This window comes from Diospyros lotus, chromosome 10 (genome assembly GCF_014633365.1).
Source record: "Diospyros lotus cultivar Yz01 chromosome 10, ASM1463336v1, whole genome shotgun sequence".
In the NCBI taxonomy this organism is placed as follows: domain Eukaryota; kingdom Viridiplantae; phylum Streptophyta; class Magnoliopsida; order Ericales; family Ebenaceae; genus Diospyros; species Diospyros lotus.
The window spans coordinates 19,286,393-19,310,579 of record NC_068347.1 but is presented as its reverse complement, the minus strand read 5'-3'; the positions used below and the strand labels follow the sequence as shown (position 1 = coordinate 19,310,579).

Here is a 24,187-nt window from a genome sequence, read left to right as displayed (position 1 = left end):
AAATTCAAAGCAAAATCATGCAAAATAAATTAAATTTTCGAGAATATATTGTAGTAAAGGTAATATATAAAACTCAACGGAACCAAATTGCCCCCATCTCTGCCATTTCCCTCTTCTTTGCTGTCTATTCCATCCGAGCCTTCTCACTCTCATCGTCTGATGCAGATTGTTCCAGTCCTTTGGCGCCACCGTCGATTCCCTAACTCGGCTGCATTCGACTGCTCCATATCTCTTTGATACCGCTTGGTGTCTGGCTTTGGCTTCTTCAAACCCACTTTAATTATCAGCCCAGCTAATGTTTTGCCGCATTAATTCATACACAAGGTGTGCGTCTCTATCTATACGATTCTTTCTGCACACCTAACTGGTGTTTCTGCTGATCGTCGGTGATAATCGTTACAGGCATATGGATATAAGTGGTTTCTGATATCTAGGTTTCTATTCCAGTGATGCCATGTAAATGTGTTTTCAGGGGGAGTATCATTTCAGTTCATTTATTTTTTCTCTTTCTTTATGATTTGTCGGAAGCGGAAGATATGGTCGTGGATAGAAATGGTTGGAAAGCTAGAATTGATGTAGCTGATCCCACTAGTGGGATCGATTTTTGTGATTGTTATTATTATATGGTTTAGTGGATGTGGGTTTTTGATTCCCCTATAGTATTAATTTGACTTGTAAGGATATGATTTGTGTCAACTGAATGATTTTGCTTTCATTCATGATACTTTGATTATATTGTTCTGGTACAGTGATGGAAAGGCTTTTCTTCCCGGGTCTTTATTTCTGTCGCCCTAATTTTGGCGCTGCCTGAGCTTGGTCGAAAGAAACTCCTTTAAAATAATTTTAATTACAAAGTAAACTCAATCTGTCATAACTATTTTTAAATGTACAAAGATGGAGAAGAATAGTAAAGCATGTGATATGGGACGCACAGAATGTGGCCATTACCTTTAGTATAGATAAAGAGGAAAAAATTCAAAAATATGGAAGAAATCAAAAAACAATAAAGATCGAGCACGCAGATGTTATATGTTGTTGGTTCCATGTGTATCTTGAGTTTTAATAACTAAAATAAGAAATGAAACAAAAATCGAGAAGTGGGTTAAATGTCGACCAACATTTAATCAATCAACAAGAAAAAAGTACATAGAGATGAAGACTATTGACAAAAGTCTGAATCCTTCTCTTGTTCTTGGCATTAATTTAGCATTTTGTAGAAGTTGTGTGTGCGTGCGCGTGTTTATGGTGATTTGGTTAACGTGGGCATGAATAAACAAATACATGATAGAAAGGAGAGGGTGAGATGCAATTCTAAAGATAGTCTCTTTCCTTCTACTTGTCAAGACCCTAGGTTTTGAATCTAGAGTTTTTAGTTGACAGTCAAGAAAGAAGAAAGAGAGAAAGAGAGAAATGATAGAATTTAGGGAGAAAACACAGAGAAGAACGGAGGGAAACAAATAATGGATAAAGAAAAAATTAGTTATTCAGTTATTTGAAATAGTTATTTTGTTATATTGTCAACAGATTCTGCTAATAGTTGTAACTGTAAAATAACACTTCCATTCTTTGGGTCACTACATTTTCCTTCCCTTCAAAATTTTCTTGTCCTCAAGAAAATCAACGAAACTATGCAACTCAAGGAAATTGAGCTAGGAGATCCGGTAGAAATTCTTAAATTTTGTTATCTAGGTGCATATGTGTAACGACCCGTTAGTGAGTCCAAAGGATATCTAAGGGAATAAAATATTTGTTTTATTTGAGCCATAATTTTTAAAAGGTTATGTGTCATATTTTTAGGTGATTTGGTGAAGAAGGCAACATGACGAAAAAGTCAAAGGTTTGACTTTGTTGGAAATGGGACCCCCAGTAAGTTAAAGTGTGCCACGAAGTGTTATTTGGAATTTATGGAGTCTAGTTAATGTCTAAAGTGCCCTTGGAATGTAAGCAATTTCCATTGAAGTTGATATGTCATGGAGGGGCATTTAAGTAATTGTGCCATGTGTGTATGTGTATATATATAAGGCGGAGGCTAGTTTTGCAAGAGGAAAAAGGTAATTGAGAAAGGAGAAGAGAGGGGGGTCGAGAGAGCAAGGAGAGAAAGGTAGGGCTCAACTTTTTCTCCATTTTTCTTTGCTTTTGGTGCTTCAAGTGAAGTTTGTGCAAGCTAGAAGTGGTTTTATCTTCTTCTCCTCCTTCTCTTGGCTTGGGTTCTTTGGTTTTGGAGGTGTGGAGGTTTTGGTGGTTTTTCTTCAAGCAAGGCTTTAAGGAAAGCTTGATCAAGGCAAGTTCTCTTCCTCTTTTACTTCATTTGCAAACTTCTTAATCTTCTCCTTCAATTGAGCAATTCATCTTTTCCATTTTGGTTGGTGTTTTGTGAAACTTGGTATTTATTTTCAGTAGAAGGGTATTTTGGTAAACCGAGCCTATGCTCTTCATGAGGTCTTGTTTCACCTCATCTTTTCAAAGGAATGATGCTTTTATTGGTTAAAGGTTAGATTTGGGCAAGGATTTTGGTGTATGTTGCAAGAATGGCGAGGTTCGTGTCCTACCGCGGCATGCATACTGCGGTGAAACCATGAGCTCCAGCAAGCATTTCCTACTGCGGTCCTACCACGGAATGCATTCCGCGACAGGACTGTGAGCTCTAGATTTTGTGTATGTTATAGTCTTTTGAGCATAACTTTTTGTGGTTATATCTGAATTGAGATACGTTTTTTGCGTTGTAAACTAGATTCGATAAGCTTCGATTTGGTTTATAATTCAAATTATTTGGCCAGGTTTTGAGTGGTTTCTTCTTGGTCCCAAAACATGTCTAGATATTCTTGGATATAATTATGCATTCATTGGTGTGGTATTATGTGAGTTGGGATTTATAAGAGGCTTATGTTTAAAAAGCTAAGTTGGGGTGCTTTCTTCATGATCCCTAAGCATGTTTAGATGCTCTTAGGGGATTATTTGGGCATCCTTGTGTATGGTTTGGTGCATGATTTGGGGTTACATGAGTTCGGTAATTCGGTGAGATATTATCAGCTTGTATGCATATGTTAATTTGGATATGCTATATGGGTGAGCCAAGGCATTGAGTGGAGCCAATTGGCCTCTAGGGTTGTGTGCGTATGGGAGCATACCCCTAGGTGTTGAGCTATTTGGCCTCAATGACCTTGTGGCATAAGTTGTGTGGAGACCTTGGGTGGAGCTGACTGGCCTCGGGCATCGCCTTGTGAGTGGAGCTGTCTGGCCCCGAGTGTCTGGTATTATCTGGGTATATGGTGCTAGGATATGGATGTGTGCATGTATCCTCCTTTGTCCTTGGATTTGTATGCATGGTATGGTTGGACTAGTGTTTCACCTTCTGGTAGGTGTACCTAGTATGGCACATTATGGCTTACTCATAATGGGTTATATTTCTTTTATGGCTTATTCTTGTTGACCATGCTTTCCATATCTTGTTATATTTGCTGGGCTTTGTAGCTCATTCTTTTGCTTTGCATCATTCCAAGTAAGGGCAAGGATAAGGCCGGGGGCGAGTCTGACAGGGGTTGATCTTTTGTTGATAGATGTGTACAGAGATCACCTAAGGAAAAGATCTTGGAGACTTTTGTGTTGAGAGGTTAGAGCTAGTTAGGCTCTCGCACTTTGTGGGTGTGTATGTATATGTCTTGCGACTATTACTTGATGTATTATGTCAAGAGGTTGTAACTCTTATTTTGGTGAAATGTATATGCTTAATTGCTATGTTATGAAGTTTTCATATGAGAGATATGTGGTATGTTAACGATGGTTTGGGTTCGAATTACTTTTATATCATTCTACTAATGACCCTCTCACAAATCCTCTATGCTAGCAGGGGCTCCAAGAGGCGGGCCGTTACAATATGGGTGCATAGAATGAATACTTAAATAATGGAAACTTGGTTCCTATCGATGCTTCTTGAATATGGCCACTTCTGTCAATTCCTGCAGTTTTTCCTTCTCTACTACCTTCTTAATTGTTGTAGGTTGTAACATCTTCACTGTTGGCCTAATTTCTTCACTAAGGCCACTTGTAAAACTTGAAATGAAATATGCTTCCAAAAGAGAGGGGTTAGTAATGATCATTAGTGATTTAAGTTCTTCAAACTTGGTTTGATATTCCAAAACCATTCCAACCTATCTCAACTTATTGAATTATTCTATAGCATTAGTCATTTTCTTGTCCCCAAATCTCTCGCAAAATTTTTCCACAAAGTCCCATTCTTCTCTAAGCCTTGCCCAACCTTAAACCATGCATCAACTGCATTGTTCAACTATGCTGAAGCCAAGTTAACCTTTTGAGACTCTCCTGTGTTGTAGAACTGAACAAACTTTTGACATCTCCTTACCCACCATCTAGGGCTCTTGCTGTCAAACATAGGAATCTCCAATTTTGTCATAGGAACAATACCATGAGTATAGGAATTATTCATTGAATTGTTTTCCATCCTTCTATCATTCATCCTATTGGCCATAAACTCCCTGTCATGCATATTTTTCACTTCTATTACAAGAGTTCTAGTTTGTTTGAGATTTAAGACATTACCGTCCAAGATTGGAACTCCATTCTCCTTGGACGAAAAATCCTCTGAGAGGCTTAACTGTGGAATCTTGGAGAACATTTGCAAAAAATCCATCCATCCTCCTGGCCAAACCCTCCATCGAAACATCTAGATTGTTTTCCAACGATTGAAAACTTTCCTAATTCTTGCTTGCCCCAGATTCCAATGCTTCCATTCGAGTCTACAAATTGGTCACCAAGGAGTTAATCTGGTTGACCTATGCCTCCAATTGCTTCATTTGAGTACCATCCGCCATGGCCCTAAACTTGCAAATTTAAGTTGTCGTGGATAGCAGTCCAAGAACCGATCACTCTAATACCAATTGTCAAGGCCCTAGGTTTCGAATCTAGGGTTTCTAGTTGACAGTCAAGAAAGAAGATAGAGAAATGAGAATGAGAATCGGCTGCCATTATCTTCTTCCAACAATTTCTATTCTACTCGGCTTTTAACAACAACAAACTGAGGATTGGCTGCTCTGATACCATATTGTTAGGAACTAGTCCTGACTTTAGGGTTGGTTTGAAGACAAAAATGAGAACGAGAGAGAAAAAAGAGGAAGAAAAATAGAGAGAAATTAGGGAGAGAATTGAAGAAAGAGAAAAGAAGTTTTCTTATTTCTCCACAACTTCAATACAGTTCTTGAGTAGCTTTATATAGCTACTCCTTATACAGTTTTTCAATTATAACAAAAATAATTGCTAACTGTTATTCCCTTGAGAACTAATCTGTTATAACCACTGCTCTCTTGTAAGTATACACCCAAGGTCTTGACATTGTAGTTTGTTTTTTTAGTCAACCTTTTCTTTTTGGTTAAAAATGTGTTAATCTAGTAAAATGCGTTAAAAATTAAACCATAGGGACCTTAAATACTAAAAGCAAACAAAGAAGGTGTTAATAAAAATAGCCCAAACCATAAGGGGTCTAGGTGGAATTACCTATGATATTATTTTGGTAGATAAGATGAAAGAAAATGTGAATACCAAGCTCAAGATATGTAGGGTCATCTTGGTATTCAAAGTTTTCAAGTTGATCAAAAACTGAATGTATGAGATGTAAGTTTAGGAACAATAGAAATGTGGATAATGTTTTGATGAGACATTAAGAAAAATCATTTCAAATATCTTTTATTAGTTATCCAAAAAGATAAGAGAGATTGATTATTAAGGATGTTGCCCATAGAATTAAAGCAGTATGGTTAAAATGGAGAAGTGCTTCTGGTGTTTTATGCAATTGTAAAATCCTTTTACAGCTAAATGAGAAATTTTATCTAACATCTATAAGCCCAACTTTATTGTATGGCAAGTATGATGCAAAATGTTGAGTGGTAAAACACCAACATTTGCAAAATATAATTTTAATTGAGATTAGGATGATATGGTGGATATACAATCATATAAGAAAAGACAAAATTAGAAATGAGGTGATTTGTCATAAGGTTGAAGTGGCTCTTATTTAGGATATTGTCATGTACCTACTGTTGGTTTGGGGTTGTACCTTGTATTAGCAGTTATATTGGTTGTACTATAGGCTAGCTATGGCAGATTTACTTATAGATAGCTGCCTTCAATTGTACTTGATTTTGAATTTGGCAGCCTTGTTGGTGCCAACCCACTGCTGCCTGGATCAGTGTACAAGGCTGATTGAGCCTAATGCAAAACTACCGAAGAATTATTTGAGACATATCTCTGTTTCCCGCTTTGTTCTTCTCTCTCAATTCCTTCCCGATTCCCCCTAAATTTCTGCCCTAATTCTCACCTATCGGTTGAGAATTCACTGCCAGATGTCAGGATCTGACAGATATGTGATGCAAGAGATGTGATTGAGATAGTTTGATAATGTGAGAAGAAGATCAATAGATGCTCGTGTGAGAAGAGTAGATGTAATGGAAGAAGTTAGTGGCAAAACGAGATAGGAGAAGACCAAAAAACACTTGGTGGGGAACTTTTATGCATGACTTGGATTATGATGGGCTTATGGAAGACATGATCATAGATAGACATAAATGGTGAGGTAGAAACCTTGTAGCCGATCCCACATAGTGGGGATAAGGTTTGATGTGTTGTGATACTTTAAGATAGTCAAAATGTTTAGAAATGGAAATATGTAAATTGATTTAAGGATAAAGAGTCCCCCAAAAATGTGTCAACTTTAAGAATAGCAAAGTCTGACTGGTGTTTTCCTTTTGTATATAGCATTGATGTAAATTTAGAAGGAAAAATAAAGAGATTGATGTGCTTAGATAATAAGGGAAGTTATATATTAATAGACATAATTTAGCATTGATGAGCTTTTACTTGGCCTCGAACGGCATTGTTTGAAACCGTATTTTAGGCATTGTTTGAAAACGTATTTTAGGCATTGTTTCTAATATTAGGAGATGGAGTGTGTGACAGCCTCTTATGGTTTACTTGAAGATTATTTCTCAACTAGACAAGAAAAATAAGACTGATTGGTGACCCAGAGGCTTTGGTGGCTAAAAAAGAAAAAGAACCAAAGAAGAAGAATAAGATCCATGGCTGATGACCAAAAACCAGAAGAAGAAGAAGAAGTTGACCAAAGAAGGGAAGCAAATGATGAAGCTGAAGAAACCTTTGGTTGTTGGTCAGAAAAATGAAAATGAAAGAAGAAATATGAACACAGAAATACCTCTTTAGGTACTGAAAATTGGGAATAACAACAAAATCAAAACTGGCCCACGTTTGCCTTAGCCTGAACTTAGTGTTTCATGCAGCATGCTAGTTGAAATAATTGTCTGATGGGGTTATTGCCTTCATACGCTCACATGTATAAGCCATTTATGCATGGTAACGTTAAATGACCTTGAGTTATTTTAATTTATAACATTTTGTTCATGCAAAGCTAGGGGAACTGTGTTCAATTGTCACTAAAAACTTTCTTATCTTGTAAACCAAGAAATTAGCAAACCTTTTATACTATGAGTTCAAAAAATTAAATTTGCTGAACTCTTTTCATATTTCTGGTTAGGCATTGAATTTGCTTGTCTCTAAATCTGAGTTATTTAATTTCTATCAGTACCTTGAGATGTACATGGCTTTGTCTAGTCTTTTAAAATATATTGAAAAAGAAAAATTGAACTCAATGAAGAATGTCTAGTTTGGAGGGATTTTTCTTGCTATGATTCTTTGTGGATCTGTTGTCTCTCTGAAAAAGAATCGTCGACTTTTATTTAGTTATTCTTATTTTTTAATTTTTACTTGAATGAATTGACCACTACAGGTGCATTCTTGATTCTATATTTCCAAAGAGAAGAACAGACAAGTACAGCATTCTTCATAGGTCATATACATATTGGCTTTTTGCAATACTTCCAGTATTCAACTGACTATGGATACAGTTCACTGGTCCTAGTTACTTGTCAGCCAAGGAAGGGAAGGTATGGAGATTGACATTTCTGGGGAAAGTAATGGAAGCACTGCTGGAGTGAAGGAAAATGGGTTACATCTTTTTCCAGTATCTTTAAATGATTCAGGTGAAGGTTTGCCCTATGCTCCTGTAGATTGGCCAAATCATGGCGATACATGGAGTTGGAAGGTGGGGAGGAGGATAGCACAGTCTGGCTACTTTCTAGACAGATACCTGTATCTTCCTATGCGGCTTCGTCAGCAATCTGCATCTAGAAGAATTACTTTTGCAAGCAGACTTTCAGTTGAACAGTATATCAGGACTGCATTCCCTGATGCTGATGTTGATGCTTTTTTTGCGTTGTTCAGTTGGAAGATTCCTGCAAAAAATAAGTGTTTGGCTAATGGTCAGCTTTCTTTTTTTTCTTTCTTCTTTTCCTATTAGCTAAAGGTCAGCTTTCATTGAGTCTGTTCTGATTTTAGTCTTTGTGCTAATTAATACTTCTGGTGCTTTGCTTGTGTGGTTATACAATATGGAGTGCTTTTTCTTTGTGTTTCCCAATTACTAGGGATAGGTATTCCTCCTTCAGTGGGTTGGCCATTGTCATTGATAGCATTAATGCTAATATCTGAGGATCCATCTTTGAAGTAGCTGTGAATCCTCCTTTTCCTTTCCGGTCATTACTTGAAGAGTCCAAATTTCATTTAGCCTGGTAGGATAACCTCATACAACTGTCAACATTTGGAATAGTCCAACTAAGTTTCCAAGATCACTCCCTTGGTTGTTTCTGGAAGAAGACTTGACTTATTGATCATCAAATCTTTGACTAATAACTTAAATGGGATAGAGTTTTTCTTTTAACTTTATTCATATCCCTAAGTTTGGGGATGATACTTTCCAGACTTCTATATTTATAATTAATCAAACCAAAGGCAGCTTGCCATGGCCAGGACTCCATGTTTTGCTCCATCTCTTGAGTTATCAACTTCCTGGAATATGGATAGGCCAGAACAGAAACTTTTTTATTCACCATATGAGATTGCATTTTAAGCACAGCTTCAACTGTGTGGATGTGCAACTGATTGGGCATGTGGCATTAGGTTGAAGCACTGAGGGATGTCAGGTAGGGACGGCAATATTTATCTGATCTGATAGGGATCCGACAAATCCAGTCCGTTTGGAGCGGATATGGTTATGGATGTGAAATTTCATCCTGACAGGGCGGAATGGACAAGGACTACAGTGCCACCAACCTGCATATATTATTAATATATATTGACAGGATTTGAGCAGAAAACTTAATTCCTTTTATTCCAAGGATAAGTCTAAATATATACAGTTTTGGAGAGTCAACAAACCACTAACGGATCAGCAGTTAGCCACTAAACTAGGAGTCAGTCTGACAATTTGATTGCAGCCTCTTACTCGAAGATAAGATAGGAAGATAGGATAGGATTACACACTTATCTTTCGACACTTCCCCTCAAGCTGGTGAGTATCTTCCATTCACCAGCTTGCTAGTTATTTTCTGAAAAACTACACCAGGAAGTCCTTTTATGAGTAAATTCGCAAGCTGATTTCCTGTAGACATAAATGGAGTACAAATCAAACCACTGTCAAGTTTTTCTTTTATAAAATGTCTTGTCAACTTCAACATGTTTGGTGTGGTCATGTTGCATTGGATTGTGTGCATTATTAATGGCTGACTTATTATCATAGTAGAGCCTCATTGAAGCCTTCCACCTAACTTCCAGATTTTCTAAAATTATTTTTAACCACAATAACTACAAATTCCGAGAGCCATCGACCTAAATTCAGCCTCTGCACTAGATCATGCTACAACACTTCTTACTCCTCCAAGCGACAATTTTCTTCTTAGGAATGTGCAATATCCAGATGTTGACCTTTAATCAATTATTGACCCATCATAGTCAGCATCAGTGTAGGCCTTAAGAGTTAGCTCTTGTCCCTTTTTGAACAAGATTCCTCTGCCTGGTGTACCGTTTAAGTACTATAAAACTCTGTGAATTGCTTTTAGATGTACTTCTTTAGGATTATGCATAAATTGGTTGTCAACACCAACAACATATGCTATGTTTGGTCTAGTATGTGATGAATAAATAAGTCTCCCAATGAATTTTTGGTAAAGGCTCTTATTTGTTGCCACGTCTTCTATGTTATCACCAAGCCAATGATTAGGTTCAATGGGAGTTTTAGTAGGTTTGTACCCTAGCTTACTTGTATCTGTTGGTAGATCTAGGATGTATTTTTGTTAAGATATGAAAATACTTTGTTGAGAATGTGCCACTTCAATATCCAAAAAATGCTTCAGCTTGCCTAACTCCTTAATCTCAAACTCCTTTATTAAACATTTCTTTAGACTTTCCATCCCTTCCTAGTCATCCCCTGTCATTATGATGTCATTTACATAGACTATGGAGATTTCGAGCAATATCAGTCATTAGCCAACTAATTATTCTATTTCCTAGTTTCAAAGTTTTTTTTTTTTTTGTAAAGTCAACTTATTTCCTAGCTTGCTTTATACCTTTCCAATGACCCATCAGATTTATACTTAACCGTAAATACCCCTCTACATCCCACTAGATTTTTTCCCTTAGGCAAGCTCAGCAAATCCCTTATTTTGGTTTTTTCCAAGTGCATCCATCTCCATCGTCGTAGCATTTTTCCAATTCTCATCACCTAATGCCTCAAATACGGTGTTTGGTATTGGAGTATTAGTTATATTGGTAAGTAGGGCTTTATGACTACGGGATAGATTTTTGTAAGATATACATAAGTGTAAAGGGTGCTTAGTGCATGCTCTAGTTCCTTTACTAATAGCAATGGGAACATCACTATCACTTGAATTAAATGGTTCAGAAACACGTTCATCTTGATTCTCATTCGGAGAGATAGAAGTAGTTACCTCAATATGATCAGGGCTAGGACTAGGAGTAGAGTCTGATAGTTGGACAGGTGCAGCCTGAGTAGCTAGTACCTTTCTTCTTAAGTACACCTGCAATGGGCAAATAGGCTCTTGAGCAAGTTTTCCCTAGTTCTTGTGTTTGGGATTGATCATTTGAACTATTGGACTTGGGTTGAGAGAGTGGAATAGAGGGAATTGACAAGACTAGAAACTCAAGAAAGAAGAAATCTTTGTCCTTATCTTCGGATAATGAGGTCTCCCCCTTAAGAGAAGGTTGAGCAAAGTATTGATCTTCCTCAACAAATGTAACATCAGCTAATACAAAAAAATTCTTAGTTGGTGGGTGAAAGCATTGGTAGCCTTTTTGAGTGGATGAATAACCAACAAAGATGCATTTAAAAGCTCTAGGATCAAGCTTTCCCCTATGTTGGGAGTGTAAATGTACAAATCCTATACACCTACTAGGAATAAGGCCATTGGAGATGTAAAAATGGGGAAAGCATTGTGAAAGGATTTGCAGTGGACTTTGTGAATTAAGATTTCTTGAAGGTAACGTGTTTAGGATATGAGTATCACTCAAAACATCTTCCCCCAATACTATTTTGGAACATTTTTCTGAAATAGAAGGGCTCTTGTGATGGTAAGATGACCATTTTTCCTTTCAGTCACCCCATTTTGTTGAGGGGTGTTGACACAAGAGAATTCATGAATTATATTTCTTGCTTGAAAATAGGGAGAAAGGAATTGATTGAAGTAATCTTTAGCATTCTCAAAATGAAACTTTTTAATGTCAACACCGAATTGGGTTCTAACCATATTATGAAAAACTAGAAATCTGGAGCTCACTTTGGATTTATTTTTCAAGAGGTAAATCCAAGTGACACGGGTGCAATCATCAATGTAAGACACAAATCACTGAGCTCCAGTGATATTAGAAATAGGAAAGGGACCCCATATGTCACTATGAATAAGAACAAATGGAGAAGAATTCGTTAACTAGAAAAGATGCTCTTTTATGATTTGTCGTGCCATCATCAATGATTATCTTTTTATTACTAGGACATGGTGTATATGAAATAAATTTCTAGAAGAAACAGGTCATGTGGTCTGTGGCTCTTGAATCAATGATCTAGACACTTGGGAGGGTCATATCTGGGGCATTTAGAGCATGAGAGAAGGAAGAAATACATGAAAAGGTTAAGGTACAAGTACCTATTCCATTTGGCTTCTCTATGGACCTAAACTAACTATTTTAGCTTTGTAAGTTCTTCCTTATTAAAATCAGCCAATGATTCTTGAGAATCCTCTTCCCCAGTTTGTTATGTGTTTGCCACATGCACCTACTCCTATCGTCTCGATTTTCCTAATGATCCTTTGTTCTCAGCTTGAGGCTTACCATGGAGCATCCAATATTTTTCTATGGTATGTCTAGGCTTTTTACAATACGTACACCATAAAGAGTCTTTGTTTGACTGAGATCCATCTCTTGCCTTTCTAACCTCACCTGATTGTAGTCTTATTTAGAGATTGTAAGTTTTCTTTTCCAAGCATTTGTACCCTCACTCCATCAAACTCAATGTTCAATCCAACAAGTAATTCACAAATTCCATCCTTCTCAACAAACCTCTTGAGAAGAGTTGCATCCTCACTACATTTCATCTTAATACACTGATAATGATCCATCTCTTGCCATAATGTTTGCAAAAGATTGGAGTATTTGGTGATTGACTGGTTCCCCAACTTTGTAGCTGAGATTTTGGTTTTAATCTCATAAATCTGAGTAGCATCCCGGACTTTAGAATATGTTTGTTTAACGGCATCCCAAATCTCTTGAGCCATACTTAAAAACATGACCGTGTCACTTATTTCCAGCAACATAGAGTTCCTTAACCAAGACATTACCATAGAATTTTCTTCATCCCAAGCCACAAATGTAGAATCCCTTTTCTTAGGCCCAGTACCAAGTAAATAACTCATCTTGCCTCTTCCCTTCAAGAATGTGCAGACCAACTGTGCCATTTCAAATAGTTTTTACCATTCAGCCTGCTTGAATATTTTGCAGTTCTTTGGTTGGAGTTGTGATTTTGTTATTTCTGCCCAAAGGTGTTGGTGCAGGTGCCTTAGAAACATCACTGGATTCAGTTGATGTGGACATGGTCTCTTGGTATAGATTGCTTGATCTCTTAGGTGATTATGGGGTAGAATATTGTCCTTGCAGTAGTACAAATTTTTAGGACTCAAAACACGAAGAAGAAGAATGCTCGGTTTCCAGAAAAGAGCCTACAACTCTGATTCCATGACAGAATTTGAGTAAAAAACTTAATTTCTTTTATTCCAAGGATATGTCTAAATATATGTAGTTTTGGAGAGTCAACAAACCACTTCCCTAAAAATAGGACACTAACTTAACCACCTAAATTGAAACCTTGGAATTAGGGATAAGAGGATAAAAATGATAAGTCCACTAATCGATCAGGAACTAGCCACTAAAATAAGAGTTAGTTTGACAATTTGACTTCTACCTCTCACTCGAAGATAAGATAGGAAAATAGTATAGGATTACACACTTATCTGTCAACATATATTTATTTTTATTTTGATATTACACATTATTAAGTAATATATAAGCTACAATAATAAAATCTGAGAATGAACTCACTGTGGGCCTGAGTTGCAATAAAGCCCAGCCGAAAAAACTTTTACTAAATTTCTTTTTGAAGTCTGGAACTATGAAACCCTAATTTCTAAATCTGAAAATTTCTTCCTCAATATTCCAAGCCACCTCATAAGTTACGAACACAAAGGTTGGCAACTATTCCTTATTCTGTATTTGTGATTTTGATATACAAATTGAATTTGATGTGCATTTTTTTTAATTTAAATTAAACGAGGTATGAGTATGCAATGTATATCTGTCCCTTCTATTGCTCCCACTTTGAGTGGCAGGTCGTTTTCTATACTTGTTGGATTGGAGGTGGGTTTTGTTGGTGGTTTTGGCTTTGTTGAAGTGCTAATAGAGTGTCCATTATGAGTTATGACTTAATTGAAGTGCCAATAGAACGTCAATTTTTCTGCAAACAATCTTGTTTACTAGAATGTAGATCCTCATGGTGCCTTGAGTTATGAGATTGCTTCTTTAGCAATGGAGACCTGATGGCTCTGGCATCCTTGTCCCTAGCATACTAGAGGCTACAATGATCCCTACACCATCTCTTTGAGGTGCCATCTTTGGGGAATTGTTCAGATCCTTGGTGTGAATATTGAGTGTTGCTCATGGAGTGGCTTTGGGTATTACCAGTCTCCTAGGCAAGGCTATTGGAATCTGTTGAGGAAGAAATTCTGGATTAGAGTGGAATTCCGAAATTAAATGGTGATAAGAACAGTTGGTTGTTGATAAGAGCAGTTGATTTTGAATAAGAGATAAGATGATAAGAAGTAGAGGTTGAATTCAAAAGAAGATAACAAATTACAGCTGGTCCATAAAGATAGGAAAAGAACTAACTTTCAAGTTTAAATTTTATCTTATCTGTTGTTGTATTGTATTTTCAAATTTGATTTTTGAATTCCCAGTCTCTAGGAGAAAAGCTGATAGAAATTTTTGTATACATATGAAGCATATGATCTAATGCAAAGTGTGATTGAAGTTATTTCCATTCACCCCGTTGTCACTTAGAGCATTTCTTCTTAAGCATCTAAGTTTGTTCATGGTATTAGAGCCACCAATCCGGTGACTTCATACCTTGTCCTCTTCTTTACACAAGTTGTTCCAAGATGGCTAGTACCTCGCCAACTAATGAAGCCTCCACTACTTACCCTACATCCACTAGAACCTTACAACCAACTGTTGTTCCTATTTCCCTCGACCACCACACCCTTCAAATTACCCAACATAAACTGAATGGGACTAACTTTCAGGAATGGTCTCAATCAGTTTTGTTGGTTATGAAAGGGAAAGGGAAAGGAAAAGTGGGGTATCTAACTGGGGGAATCCCAAGACCAGATGCTGAAGCTGCTAACTACAAAGTATGGGATGCTGAGAATTCCATAGTTATGATGTGGTACATCAATTCCATGGAGTTAAAGATAGGGAGGACTTATCTATTTTACAAAACAGCCAAAGAAGTATGGGAAGCTGTACAAAGTCTTTACTCAAATATGGAAAACACAACACAATGCTTTGAAGTTCGATCAGCTATAAGGCCCACTCGCCAAGGTAATCACTCAGTAATAGATTACTTTAATATGTTGTCTAAATTATGAAAGGAAATGGATTTGTTTTATGACATCAGTTGGGAGTGTACCGAGGATGGACTTAAGTACTCTAAAATGGTGGGAAATAAATGGGTATTTGACTTCCTACACGGCTTAAATTCTGACTTGGATGAAGTCAGAGAGAGATTGTTAGGAACCAACCCTTTTCCATCTATCCGAAAGGCATTTGCAAAGGTGAGAAGAGAGGAAAGTCAAAAGAAGGTAATGCTTAATTCATTACTTGAAAATAACAATCAAAGTGATTCAGCCCTTGCCGCTTCTAAATAAAGAGCAGCACCTACATGTGGAGACCCACAAGAAGAGAAACAATGGTGTGATCACTGTCACAAACCCTATCACACCAGAGACACTTGTTGGAAAATCCATGGGAAACCAGCAAACTGGAAAGGAAAAGGCCGGGGAAAACCTCAAACAGCCTATGCAGTTGATACTAAAGAAGGTAAAGTGACTAATTTTACCTTAACCACATATCAATTGGAAGTGCTGCAATAGGTATTGAACTAGACCCGGCTTACAAAATCATTAGATTTGGTGGAAACCCCATACCCAATAGTTTCCCTTGCTAAACAAGGTACTTTCCATCAGTGTTATCTCTCTAAATTGCTATCTATAGATGATTGGATTGTGGATTTAGGAGCCTCAAACCATATGACCAGTTCATTGCGTGGATTGTTAGATTATAAAAGATGTGATAGAACTATAAAAGAAACAATGGGAGATGGTAATATCTCTTATGCTAAGGGAGAAGGCTCAGTATATTTAGTTGGTTTATGTTTGAAATCTGTATTATATGTGCCTAAATTGAAATGCAATATGTTGTCAATCAGCAAAATTACTAAGGATGTGAACTCTAAAGTGACTTTCTCTCCAACTCATTGTGTGTTTCAGGATCTAATTTTGGGGAAGATGATTGGCAATGCTAAGGGAAAAGAAGGGTTATATTATGTTAATGGAGTTGTTGGTACTCCTACCTTATCTAAGTTACATAATCCATTTTCATCTTTTGTTGTCTCAGATTCTAGCATTCAATTGTGGCATAAACGTTTAGGCCATCCAAACTTTAGATACCTAAAGATTTTGTACCCTCATTTGTTTGTCAATAAAGAAAGTGTCTTTCAATTGTGAGCAATGTATTCTTGCCAAACAAACAAAAGCTTCATATCCTATTCACTTTTATCAACCAACAAAATCATTCTATTCAGTGCATAGTGATGTATGGGGACTAACAAAAACTCCAAACCTAACTAACATTCACTGGTTTGTCATCTTTATAGATGATCATACCAGAGTGTGTTGGGTGTTTTTGTTAAAGGAAAAATTTGAGGTGTATGCTATGTTTAGAAAATTCCATCAAATGATACTCAATGTTTTTCAAACCTCAATCCATATCCTTCAATCGGATAATGGAAGGAAATATTTCTCAATCGAATTTGAAACCTATCTTAGTGAGAATGGAATTATTCACCAAAGTACATGTCCTTATAATCCTCAACAAAATGGAGTGACCGAAAGTAAAAATAGACATTTTCTTGAAATAGCTAGATCCTTAATGTTTACCAGCTCAGTCCCTACTTCCTATTAGGGAGATGCCATACTCACTGCTGCCTATCTCATCAATAGAGTCCCTACCCGAGTTCTCAAGTTCAAGACTCCCTTGAGTACTCTTCCGGCTGTCTATCCTCTCCTTGCCTGATTGCTTAATTCATTATCTCCAAAGGTATTTGGGTGTACAACGTTTGTGCATAACTATCACTCTAAATTGAAACCCAAATCTTTGAAGTGTGTGTTTATAGGCTACTCTCCCACATAACAAGGCTACAAGTGTTATTGTCTTAGTAGTAGGAAATTTTTTGTGTCTTGTGATGTCTAGTGTAGAGCAAGGTAAGGATTCTTTTTCTCCTAAGGTAGTCACTTTCATTACTCCTACTCCTACACCTTCTTATGTAACTAATTAAGGGGGAGAACATCCAGTCCAAGTTCCTCAACCACCACTTCTGGTTTACTCTCGAAGGAGGACTTATGAACCAAAGCAAGGCCAGTCATTAACCACGAAAGAAGGTCTGGTGCCTATTGAGGATGGAAGACTGGAATCTAAAGAAGGAACTAAAATAACAATGCCTACTGAGGAGGAACAGAGGATAGAAAATGATGAACCAAAACTCCATGATTTGGATATTCCAATAGCTTGGAGAAAAGGGGTGAGATCATGTACTAAATATCCAATTTCTAATCATTTGGCATATTCTCAATTGTGTTCTCAATTCAGGGCATTTACTACAAGGTTTGATGAAGTACAAATTCCTAGAGATATCTATGAGGCTTTACAAACACCACACTGGAAGAATGTTGTAATGGAGGAAATTAATGCACTAGAGAAGAATGGCACGTGGGAAGTGGTAAGATTTACCTCAAGATAAGAAGGTGGTAGGTAGTAAATGGGTGTTTACTGTTAAGTATAAATCTGATGGGAATATTGGGAGGTACAAAGCCAGGTTAGTGGCCCAAGGCTTCACCCAAACACGGTTTAGATTATGAAGAGACTTATGCACCAATTGCAAAGCTTAATTCTATACGTGTGTTATTATCTCTTGTAGCTAATTTGGATTAGGAATTACACCAATTAGACATCAAAAATGCATTCCTCAATGGTGACCTAGAAGAAGAAATATATATGAGAGTTCTCCCTGGATTTGAGACGGAAGGTAGGGAAGGAAAAATTTGCAGGTTAAAGAAGTCCTTGTATGGACTTAAACAATCCCCAAGGGTATGATTTAAAAGATTTAGTACAACTTTAAACCAGTTAGGGTACAAACAAAGGTAGTTTGATCATACTTTATTTACTAAGCATGCAACTAATGATCAGAAAACTATCTTAATAGTTTATGTGGATGATATCATCATTACTGGTTACAATATGCAGGAAATAAAGGCACTTAAAGGTCAGTTACAACAGGTATTTCAAGTCAAAGACTTAGGACAACTAAGGTATTTCCTAGGAATGGAAGTAGCAAGTAGTAAGGAGGGAATATTTATTTCCCAAAAAAAGTATACGTTGGATCTACTATTGAAGGAGACAATTAAGCTTGGCTATAAGCCAGCCAGCACACCATTGGAATCCAACTGGAAAGCTAAAGAGGATGGCACATAAATAGCAGTGGAAAAAGGTAGATACCAAAGGTTAGTGGGAAAACTAATCTATTTATCTCTTACACGACCTAATATTACATATGCATTGAGTGTGGTGAGTTAATTCATGCATTCACCCGCTAGTAGACATCTTAATGCTACTTATCATATCCTGAGATACCTTAAAGGAACTCCTGGAAATGGGCTAATGTTCAAGAAGAATGAGGATCAAAGAATACAATGCTTTGTGGATACTGATTGGGCTGGATCTTTAGAGGACGATATGTCTACTTCTGGATATTGTACTAAGGTATGGGAGAATCTTGTGACATGGAGAAGCAAGAAACAAAGTGTGGTGGCTAGAAGTAGTGCTGAGGAAAAATACCGAGCTATAATTCAAGGTATATGTGAGAAGATATGGCTTGGGAAGCTTATGGAAGATCTGTAGGTGCCAATACCTATCCCTACGAGGTTGTATTGTGACAACAAATCAACTATTAATATAGTGAATAATCCAGTCTAACATGACCAGATGAACCATGTGAGGATCGATCGACATTTCATTAAGTAGGAAATTGAGGATGGTGGAATCTATCTTATATATATCCCTACAAATTTACAAGAAGTTGATATTCTCACCAAGGCCATTAATAAATAGGGGTTTGAGCTAATGAGAGACATTTATTCACCACCTTGAAGAGGAGTGTTGAGGAAGAAATTCCGGACTAGAGTGGAATTCCGAAATTAAATTGTGATAAGAACAGTTGGTTGATGATAAGAGCAATTGATTTTGAATAAGAGATAAGATGATAAGAAGAAGAGGTTGACTTCAAAAGAAGATAACAAGCTACAGCTATTCCATAAAGATAGGAAAAGAACTAACTTTCAAGTTTAAATTATATCTTATTTGTTGTTGTATTGTATTTTCAAATTTTATTTTTGAATTCCTAGATTCTAGGAGAAAAGCTTATAGAAATTTCTATATATATATGAAGCATACAATCTAATGCAAATTGTGATTGAAGTTATTTCCATTCACCCCGTTGTCACTTGGAGCATTTCTTCCTAAGCATCTAAGTTTGTTCAGAATCAAAGGGAAAGAGACAACAGAAAGATGTAGAGAGAGAATTTGGGTAGCGTGAAAACATGAATGACTGGGTCATTCCTTAGAACCCGCTATTAGGGGAGTCTGCTAGATTACATATCAATAATCCCCTCCAAAGTGACTGCATATTTCAAATTTTACATGGCATTTTAAGATTAGTTCACCCTTTGTGTTAAGTGGTTTCTGAAATGCCCAGTATCTTGGATAAGTTACGGGTTAAAGTTTCTTGTGAACGGACAATATCTATGATGAACCTTTAGTTCTCAACACAAAACCAAAATATCCTGCATAGTCTTGAGTGGGACGATCCTTTGGGTTCCTTTGTCGAGAATTCAAGGTGTAGAGATAACAGTGTAGGGAAGGGGGGACTCACGTAAGAAGGCAAAGCTGCTCAGCTTTTTTTATTTTTTGGGTGGGGGGGGAGGAGGGGGGAGATAATTATACCTTAGAGATAACGGTGCAATGAGGGAATTGCATCTAGGATGTTTCTGCAGGGATAAGTCCTACTGTGAGGCAGTGAACCCTAGGAAGTACAAGCTTCCTCACTCTGAGTGAAAGTAATGCACTGTTCCTGCTTGACTATTTTGACGTTGTCTTGATGGCTGATTTTTGAGGTCTTGAGTGCCTACAGCGATCATACATTTCAATGCTATTACTAGTGTACAGTGTCTTCAGAGAGCCCGAGTTTTGGGACTATATTGTACATTAAATTCTGCTTTGGACTTTCCTTTTTCTCTGAAGAAAAATACTCTCCCATCCATGGGTGTAGGGAACGAAGAGGAGAATGCAGCGATCACATTTCCTTCCGAGGAGGTGGTGGAACATTCAGGCTCTGATTCCCAGTTTGCAGCTGTGGGTTGCAAGGCTGGTAACAAGATGTGCAGCAGTTTAGAAGAAGCAACGGATTCCCCCTTTGAGGCCATGTATTGCAATCTCTGCTGCAATGAACCTGGTTTCTGTCGAGATTGTTCTTGCATTCTCTGTCATGAAAGTATTAATGCAGCCTATGGAGAGTATGGCGTCATTAAATGTGAGGCTATAGTAGGTGGCAACCTTATTTGTGGACATATTGCCCACATAGTCTGTGCTCTCCGATCACACATGGCTGGAACAGTTGGAGGTAGAATTGGTCTTGATGCTGAGTACCATTGCCGGCGTTGTGATATGAGGACAGATCTGGTTTCATGTGTTTCAAAGGTCTTCAAGACCTGTGAATCTATGCAGACTCAGGATGACATTGAGAGAATGCTAAATGTTTGGAGTTGTGCTTTGCGCGGCTCACAGAGAACAGCTGCAAAGAGTTTGTTGCATCGTATTGAATTGGTGATGACAAAGGTATGGCTGAACTACTGATGCATAAGTAGCATTTTCTTGATAAATTTTATCTGTGTTCTCTTAGCATTTTGTGATTAATAGCACTATGACTAATCTCGGACTTGGAACAGCTCAAGAGTGTGACTTTCCTGGAAGATATTTGGAAAACAGAAGACACTTCAGCAGTCATTGCAGGTACTTTTCTCTGAAAATCTGATGTGTTCTCTGATGTTTTTGTAATCGAGTCTTCGTGGGTGGGTGGGGAAAAGAGGGTATTTGGGGAGGGCAGCACTTAGACACTTGTGAACATGAAGCAATTTACTTCTGTTTTTGGAAAGCATATGCTGAAGGCTTTAAGGAACCTGGTTAGGATAAAAGTTCAGGGTTAACACTTCCATCTTGTGCCAAATCATTTATTCATGTATAGATTTATTTGTTCCTCTATTCTGTGTCATAGTACTTTTTGTGTATAATCCAAAAACTTGCAACGTGCCCCCCACTTTCATTTGTTGTCCTTCTGTTGTAGGAGGAGATAGAAATGATTAAGTTACAGTTTTTTATTTCATTTTTTGTCATATTTATTTTGGGCGCTAAAACATGATGATCCTTTGATGTCCTGGATTACTATTAATTTTATATGCTGATAGGAGAGCTGCCGAATGATGGAAATGATGGGTCGGTGACGACAGTTTGCCAGGAATCTCTAGATTTTGAAGCATATATATCTCAAGTTCAGTCTGGGAACTTCAATGTCCAGATTGAATCTCCAAAACTTGAGGATGAGATTGATCGGATACTTCAGGCTCTAAAAAAGGCACAAGAGTCTGAGTATCAGATTGCAGAGGAAAGGCTTTATGCTCAAAAGAACTATTTTCTGAGTTTGTATCGACAGCTTAGCAAGGAAAGGTCTGAACTTGCAACTTGCAAGAATTCAGATGAGCCAGGTGCCTTGATTGACTCTATCTTGCGCAAGTCGTATCAGGTAAGACGGGAGATAAAGAAACTGAAGGACATGGCGGAAGTGGCCAAGGGATTTGGAAAGACTCCCAAGGACATTCTAAAGGAACATTTTGGATTAGAAATGAAATAGTGAGATCAGCTTCAGGCGGATATGTTGTTGTCAAATTTACATTTCCTTCACAATTTTGATACCATGCAGCAGGGTTCAAGCCACTCTTCCATGCTTCAGGCCCATTGTATGAGCGAGCAGTGAGTCGAGTCATAAGGTATCTCTGTTTCCACTGCAACAAGTTCTGATAATCTTTCAACTCAAAGCGATCAGCGAAGATTTTGTTTTGTTTTTTGTTGTCATCGTCGTCGTCGTCGTCATTGATGTTGTTCTTGTGGTTTGCTATTCCAAAAATGGAAACTCATTTTTTTGGCCCCATATGGCTATTTTATTTTATGCAATAGGGGGGCCTCCGTCCGGTTTGGCATGCTTTTTCGGGAATACCATCCGAATATGTTCAGTTGTACTGGTACACTTTGGTTTTTGCCCCGCATTTGAATGGCTTTTCTTTCATCATTTTGTGCTCCAGATGAAGCTGAAATGGCTTCACTTGGTGTTTGTTGTAATGTGACATTGACATTTTTTGTGAGGTCCCACCCAACCTTCAAAAGGGATTAGCTCCTAATGTATTTTCTGATAGCTTCATTCATGTCCTCTCTGATGGATCGTGCTTTTATTTGTTCCGTGGCCAGGCCTTCTGAATCTGCGATAATTTCTATTCCAGGGAGTTGGTGGGTTTCTAATTCTAGCCACTGGTTGCAATTGCAAGCATTATTTAGTCCATCCAACACACTGACAAGACCATTAAATGTCATTAATTTTTTTTACATATTAAATTCAATTGACAATAGTAAGTACTATATGCCCTAACTAAGACTAAGAGGCTGTGTGTTTGTCTTTAAAGCCGTATGAGACTCAAAGCATAAGATCGCTCGCATATACCTACAACTAGATTATTACTTGCAAGCTGCTGCAAAATGTATTTGAAGTGTTCCTCTAACATTGGATAGTTAAGGAAGCATAAAATTTTGAGACACCGTTTCCAAGGTTTTTTAAAGAATTTTTTTCTATTTTTCTATTTTTGTTTTTATAAAAAAATAGAAAAAAATAAAAAATACGTTTATTTTTATCAAATATAAAATTAATTTTAAATTTTAAAAAATAAGAGAATGTGTTTTAAATTTGTGTTATTTTTTAACAAAAAATAAAAATAAACTAACATTGATTTTTCATATATTTTATTATTATTTTTTTGTCTATTTTGTAAAACCATTTATTGTATTTTTATTAAGTAAATAATAACTCTAAAATTCTTTATTTGAGGGGTAAGGGCAAAAGAGAAAATGGATTTCCTTATTTTAGTCCTTAAAATTATTATCCATTCCACAATTAGTTCCAATTATGAGTTTACTGCCATGATCTGTCCACATTTACGACAACACCTAACATTCAATTCTCACCTTGAAAAATCAAGTAGAAATGTAATGATACTACATTCATAAAGCTCGATTTACTTCAAAAGGAAGACATAAAAGCCCAACTCAATTGTTTTTGGCTAGGCTAAGTGTTGGAATACTCGTATGATGATGTTGGTAAATTTTAAAAAAAATTATACATTAAAAATATACAGTAAAATAAATAAATACACACATCATACACAATTTGAGTATTTATGCAACATGATATTTTATTATATAAAATACAATAAATCACAAACCGCCCGATATCAGGTGGGTGTAGAAATTATTTCTACACTGAGACCGAATCTTCCTCACCGTGTGGAAGGCCTAATCCGTCCACACCTAGCAAACTATTTGATACCATGTTGCAGTTCTCATCCCAGTCCTCATCCCATGCTAGCTTGAGAACTTTAATTTGCCAGCACCCATCTGTCTCCCTAGACTTTTCAGAATCACTCAACGTAACTATTACACTATAACAGGAGAAGAATAGAGAGAGAAGAAGAAGACTAGAGAATCTCTCACAAATCTCTCTTGTCTCTGCCCAATTTCTACCTCTAGAATTTGTCTCCAACACCCGCTACTTGATTGACTCATGGAGGGCATTAAAATCGACTAGGGTAGCAAAAATGATCGACCGGTTCCTTAGAGAAGGCCGATTGATTTCCACCAGATGGAAAAACAATCGATCGCCTCCCTCAGCCTATCGATCACCTGAGGCAGCCGAACGGTTGTGTTGAAGTAGTCGACATCCCTCTGATGAAACTAGTATCCGATTCTCTAACATTTAACGAACCGAGTTATTAACACTTAAGGACATTATTATAAACCACCATTAACTATTCATAATGTCTGAGACACAACAGGTGCATATCACCAATACCGGGTTCCACACTATATGATGTGTGACTTTCTAGGTTCATTACCCAATAGCAATTAAATAGTGTCAAAACCTTTTCACGCTGGTCGAAACACCTCGATCCATAACGAGAATCTCTCTATATTTTGGTGATGACCTGAAAGGTCTTGAGAAGTATCT

General features: G+C 37.2%; 1 protein-coding gene across 1 annotated transcript; it reads left to right on the top strand.

Moving 5' to 3' along the window:
• The first annotated feature begins 89 nt into the window (after positions 1–89).
• LOC127812149 (protein OBERON 2) lies at positions 90–22,313 on the top strand. Its single transcript, XM_052352483.1, has 5 exons — positions 90–324; positions 7,811–8,342; positions 20,135–20,700; positions 20,811–20,874; positions 21,327–22,313. Exons 2-5 carry the CDS (start codon positions 7,970–7,972, stop codon positions 21,767–21,769), a joined length of 1,446 nt encoding a protein of 481 aa, XP_052208443.1. The 5' UTR covers positions 90–324; positions 7,811–7,969; the 3' UTR covers positions 21,770–22,313.
• Positions 22,314–24,187: the final 1,874 nt, after the last annotated feature.

What these genes read in the sequence shown, in the direction of transcription:
- LOC127812149 (XM_052352483.1), top strand. Translation starts at nt 7,970, where the DNA reads ATGGAGATTGACATTTCTGGGGAAAGTAATGGAAGCACTGCTGGAGTG. An exon ending in AAATAAGTGTTTGGCTAATG is followed by an intron (nt 8,343 to 20,134) that starts GTCAGCTTTCTT and finishes CCATGGGTGTAG; the next exon opens with GGAACGAAGAGGAGAATGCA. An exon ending in TTGAATTGGTGATGACAAAG is followed by an intron (nt 20,701 to 20,810) that starts GTATGGCTGAAC and finishes GACTTGGAACAG; the next exon opens with CTCAAGAGTGTGACTTTCCT.